This window comes from Somniosus microcephalus, unplaced genomic scaffold (genome assembly GCF_052327205.1).
Source record: "Somniosus microcephalus isolate GS21.2 unplaced genomic scaffold, FLI_Smic_1.0 unresolved_chr1, whole genome shotgun sequence".
Taxonomy (NCBI): Eukaryota; Metazoa; Chordata; class Chondrichthyes; order Squaliformes; family Somniosidae; genus Somniosus; species Somniosus microcephalus.
This window is the reverse complement of record NW_028225179.1, coordinates 64,367,913-64,373,044: the sequence shown is the minus strand read 5'-3', so window position 1 is coordinate 64,373,044 and position 5,132 is coordinate 64,367,913. Positions and strand designations below refer to the sequence as shown.

The 5,132-nt window shown below is 55.9% G+C and overlaps 1 protein-coding gene across 1 annotated transcript; it reads left to right on the top strand.

Moving 5' to 3' along the window:
- The first annotated feature begins 23 nt into the window (after positions 1-23).
- LOC147095439 (integrin alpha-X-like) lies at positions 24-4,785 on the top strand. The gene is made up of 3 exons (XM_085974592.1): positions 24-2,297; positions 3,292-3,402; positions 4,150-4,785. The coding sequence occupies exons 1-3, from the start codon at positions 2,124-2,126 to the stop codon at positions 4,249-4,251; spliced, it is 387 nt and encodes a 128-aa protein (XP_085830718.1). The 5' UTR covers positions 24-2,123; the 3' UTR covers positions 4,252-4,785.
- The last annotated feature ends 347 nt before the right edge of the window (positions 4,786-5,132 follow it).

The following is a 5,132-nucleotide window of genomic DNA, read 5'->3' as shown; positions in this document are numbered from 1 at the left end:
GAAGAGGTCGCGGGTTTGGGAGGTGCTGCCGAAGAAGCCTTGGCGAGTTGCTGCAGTGCATCTTGTAGATGGTACACACTGCAGCCACAGTGCGCCGGTGGTGGAGGATGTAACCGGTTTTTGCGGTGGCCAATTTCCTATGGCCCCTGCCGCAATCGCCAATTATTGTCAGTGGTTTCGCCCCACCCGTAGCGAGCACGCAAACCCACTTACTACAAGTTCTGGACAATAGGGATTACTGAGGACAGATTTCAACACGGACGGCGTTTTCGGGCTCACCCGTACAGTGTTTATTGGCCCAGAAATTGGTGTCGGGGGCTTCCCGCGGGTGCAAGCCCCCGACCTACACTTACATAGCGCGCCGACAGTTGAAGCCTGGCCCTGCGTGGATTTCCTGTCAGTGGCCCGGTTCAGCTCCCGGCGCGCTGTGCTTGCGTGATCCAGCGGCGTAGTTAGTTCGATGAGCCGGCTGGGATCACGTGAGCACTGGGCAACCAATCGGAGGTTGCAAAAGTTCATTCATGAGTTTGATAGTAAGAACTGTCAAACTCATGAAAACTCCGGGCGCCCAAAACAGTACTTAAACTTCAAATAAAAGTTGTAAAAAATCCCACTCATTAAATGAACTGTTAATAACTGTAAAAAGCTAATTTAAACAATTAATCAAGTTTTTGAAAAAAATAATTTTTTTAAAATCGGGTCTAAAAATACACTTACCTTACTGTAAAGTCTTTAAAAATAATAAACCTGTGGAAAATATTTTCTAACTTTAATTAATAGACCACTTACCTTTTAAAACTAAGTACTTACGTCTGCTTTTTTCTCACATAAAAACTGGAGGCCTTATCGCACGGGCAACCCTGTAAAAAAAAAAAAAGGAATTTCAGCGCACACGCGCAGACTCCTGCGCGCACACGTTCCACCTCTGAACCCCTTGGTTCAGAGGAAAGGAAATGCCGGTTTTCCACGCATGCGCTGTGCATGCTGAAAACCGGCACTTCCATCGGGCCCACGCGTGAGTACACGGTGCTTACTCACGTGTTGGGACCCGAATTACTGGGCCATTAATGTTGACAAAAACCACACCACTCGCATACAGTACGAGCGGTGTGAACACAACAGCACAGTTTAAAACAGTACAACCCCGACTTGTCCAACAAGCCCCTGCCGTGCTGACTTACCACGGCCTAGAAACACCCTCCTGTGAACTAAACTATCACAGGACCCTTCCAACGATAAACCTCCCTCTGGTTTGGTAGGAACATACAGGCATCCCCTCACACAGCTAAGTGATCTTGTGGGTGTGTAGGCTTGGCAATGCTCACCTAGATTGCCTTTTTGATCTTGCTTGCAGCTTTCTCCCGTATGTCTCGGCTACCTGGTTCCGTACCGGCCTTGCGGCATGTGAGTCCCAGCCTCAGTCGAAGTCCGTCTCGGTTGGAAGAGCAAGGCTCTGCTCCCCGTGCTGTTCCATTGTGTGGAGGGCAGGAGAGAGAGAGATATCCAAATTGCTCTCTGATATACCCCTCCAATACACAGACCACTGTCTGTGGTATTAACGGACACCTGGCCTGGGGGAATGGTTTTCGAACTCTTTTCGATCTTCCTGCCGATTAACTTAACGAGTTCAACTTGACTGGAACAATGAGTCATCAGCCTTGTTAATCAAGACTTGGGAGTGGGCCTCTCGGGCCGTTGTTCCCAAGGACAGTTTGTTCCCATACGAATGAGTCAAAAACCAGCTTGAGTGGTTTTTACACTGCTCCCCCACCCCCCCACCAACCCCAAGCAGCCAGTCCAATTTTTAATAGGGGTTTAAAATCCATGGGTCTGAGCTGACTGCTTACAAGGGAGTGAATGTTTAAGGTGGTGGATGGGGTGCCAATCAAGCAGGCTGCTTTGTCCTGGATGGTGTCGAGCTTCTTGAGTGTTGTTGCACTCATCCAGGCAAGTGGAGAGTATTCCATCACACTCCTTACTGGAGGCCTTATCGCACGGGCTTACTTGTGCCTTGTAGATGGTGGAGAGGCTTTGGGGAGTCAGGAGGTGGGTCCAGGGAGTTTATGGAGGCAATTCCCGAGCTATGGGGCGCAGATGTCTGAGTCGGTGAAGGAAATTTTTTCATGTGTCGGATGCTCCGATTCTTTTCCCGTCTCCGGCGGGGTTACCATGCCGACATTCTTGTGTTGCAGGCGCGCGCCCAAGAGTTCACGCTGGCGAGTTCCGCGGCCGTGGGTTACGATGAGAACAAGTACATCCACGTTTCACAGGCCACCAATCGCTTCCAGTGGGCCACGGTGAGTGACTCCTTCCCCGCCCCCCCGTGAACGGCCAGCCCCTCCCTGCGCCCTTGACCTCCGTGCTCGGTGAAGGCAGAGACACGCGCCTCGATCGCGGCAGAAGGCGGGAAGAGTGGAAGCAGCCGCCGGGGAGAACGACAGGCGGACAACCATCTCGCAATATTACAGCGCCCTTAACCCGGTCACTACCTCCCAAGGGGCATCACCGGAGTGGAAATCAGACCCAAAGCTCGGTCAAAGAGGGAGGTTTTAAGGAGCGTCTTAAGGAAGGAGAGAGAGGCGGAGAGGTTTAGGGAGGGAATTCCAGAGCTCGGAGCCCAGGTGGCTGAAGGCACGGCCAGCAATGGTGGAGCGATGGAGATCAGGGGACACGCAAGAGGCCAGAATTGGAGGAGCGCAGAGATCGCGGAGGGTTGTAGATCTGGAGGAGGTTACAGAGATGGGGAGGTGGGGGGGCGAGGGCCAAGGAGGGATTTGAAAACAAGGGTGAGAATTTTAAAATCGAGGCGTTGTCGGACCGGGAGCCAGTGTAGGTTCAGGGAGCACAGGGGGTAATGGGTGAATGGGACTCGCTGTGAATTAGGACACAGGGCAAATAGGAGATTAAGATGAGCTGATGGTTACGGAGGCTCGAAGGTGGGAGGCCGCCCAGGAGAGCACTGGGCTAGTCGAGTCTGGAGGGGACAAATGCACGGACGAGGGGTTTCAGCAGCAGATGAGCTGAGGCAGGGGCGGAGACGGGCAATGTTCCTGAGTTTGGAAAGTAGGCGGTCTTGGTGACGGGTGCGGTGGGTGGAGGTGCTGGCTTGCGGGGGGGTTCGGAAGCTCAGCTCGGGAACCGTGATGGTTTTAAATCGCTGGGGGGGTGGAAGCAGTCCCGGGGCGCCACACCCCGGGGTCAGTGGTGGCTTGAGCCACTGGAGGATAAACCCCACCCAGCTCCTCCCCCCTCCCCCACTGCTAACGTGACCTCTTTCTCTGCTGTCTGCAGGTCAACACAAGGGTTGAGATTGTGATAGAGTTCAACCCACTGCCGATCATTGTGGGGAGTTCGATTGGCGGGTTGGTCCTACTGGCTATCATGGCCGGAATCCTTTATAAGGTAAGTGGGTGAGACTGGGGGGAGAGAGAGAGGGGGAGGCTGGGAGGACAGCCTGCAGCGCCTCCATGAGGCTGGGAGGAGGGCCTGCAGCGCCTCCGTGAGACTGGGAGGAGGGCCTGCAGCGCCCCCATGAGGCTGGGAGGAGGGCCTGCAGTGCCTCCATGAGGCTGGAAGGAGGGACTGCAGCATCTCCATGAGGCTGGCAGGAGGGACTGCAGCGCCTCCGTGAGGCTGGGAGGAGGGATTGCAGCACCTCCGTGAGGCTGGGAGGAGGTACTGCAGCGCCTCCGTGAGGCTGGGAGGAGGGATTGCAGCGCCTCCGTGAGGCTGGGATCAGCGACTGCAGCATCTCCGTGAGGCTAGGAGCAGGGACTGCAGCGTCTCCATGAGGCTGGGAGGCGGTACTGCAGCGCCTCCATGAGGCTGAGGGGAGGGACTGCATCGCCTCTGGGTCTGGGAGGAGGTACTGCAGCGCCTCCGTGAGGCTGGGAGGAGGGTGTGCAGCGCCTCGTGAGGCTGGGAGGAGGGACTGCAGCGTCTCCATGAGGCTGGGAGCAGTGACTGCAGCACCCCCATGAGCCTGGGAGGAGGGACTGCATCGCCTCTGTGAGGCTGGGATCAGCGACTGCAGCGCCTCCGTGAGGCTGGGAGGAGGGACTGCAGCGCCCGCGTTAGGATCTGACGGAGCCGCGAGGACGCACTCTCCCAGCTCCGACGATCTATTTATTTATTTGTCTCTCTTTGCAGGTTGGCTTTTTCAAGAGAGGCTACAAGGATATGCTGCAAGAAGGCGACGACGACGCGGGACCCAGCGGGAGCCCTGCCGAACCCGATGCCCCCAGCCCCTAACAGCCGAGGAGCGCGCGGCGGCAGAGGGGATGGGGAACCGGCAATGCCAAACCCCGGAGAGATCAGACGCCGCAGGACAGTCAAAGCAAACAAACAGGAGAAGGAAATGAAAAGTGGGGACAGTCCGATCAAACTGAGGGTCGAGCGGGCCTGGGAGCTGATCATAAAACGTTAGCCAGGGGGGTTTGTCGGGTGAATGCCCCTCTGCTTTCCCCCCATCCCAATTACCAGCGCCCGAATCAGGTCTCCCTCCCCTCTACCCAGACCTCCGCGCCCCTCCAACAACCCAACTCTGCTTTTGCCTCAAACCCAATTGTCAGAAAGGGGAATAATCATTGCGCGTGCATCCCTCCCCCAACCCTCAGCCCCATTGAGGTGCCTGGAGCAGAGATCCCCGCAGCTCCTGAGAGACCCCGGCTTCTGGGCACTGCTTTTCCCAGCTTGATTTAAAGAGGAGGGGCTGTCACTCCCCGAACCCCTTTTACACAGTCTCTCCCTCCCCGAACCCCTTTTACACAGTCTCTCGCTCCCCGAACCCCTTTTACACAGTCTCTCCCTCCCCGAACCCCTTTTACACAGTCTCTCCCTCCCCGAACCCCTTTTACACAGTCTCTCCCTCCCCGAACCCCTTTTACACAGTCTCTCGCTCCCCGAAACCATTTTACACAGTCTCTCGCTCCCCGAACCCCTTTTACACAGCCTCTCTCTCCCCGAACCCCTTTTACAGAGTCTCTCCCTCCCCGAACCCCTTTTACACAGTCTCTCGCTCCCCGAACCCCTTTTGCACAGTCTCTCGCTCCCCGAACCCCTTTTACACAGTCTCTCCCTCCCCGAACCCCTTTTACACAGTCTCTTCCCTCCCCGAACCCCTTTTACACAGT

Excerpts from the sequence above, each read along its gene's own strand:
- LOC147095439 (XM_085974592.1), top strand. The coding sequence starts at position 2,124 with ATGTGTCGGATGCTCCGATTCTTTTCCCGTCTCCGGCGGGGTTACCAT. Across the intron at positions 2,298-3,291 it reads ATCGCTTCCAGTGGGCCACG|GTCAACACAAGGGTTGAGAT; the intron begins GTGAGTGACTCC and ends TGCTGTCTGCAG. Across the intron at positions 3,403-4,149 it reads TGGCCGGAATCCTTTATAAG|GTTGGCTTTTTCAAGAGAGG; the intron begins GTAAGTGGGTGA and ends CTCTCTTTGCAG.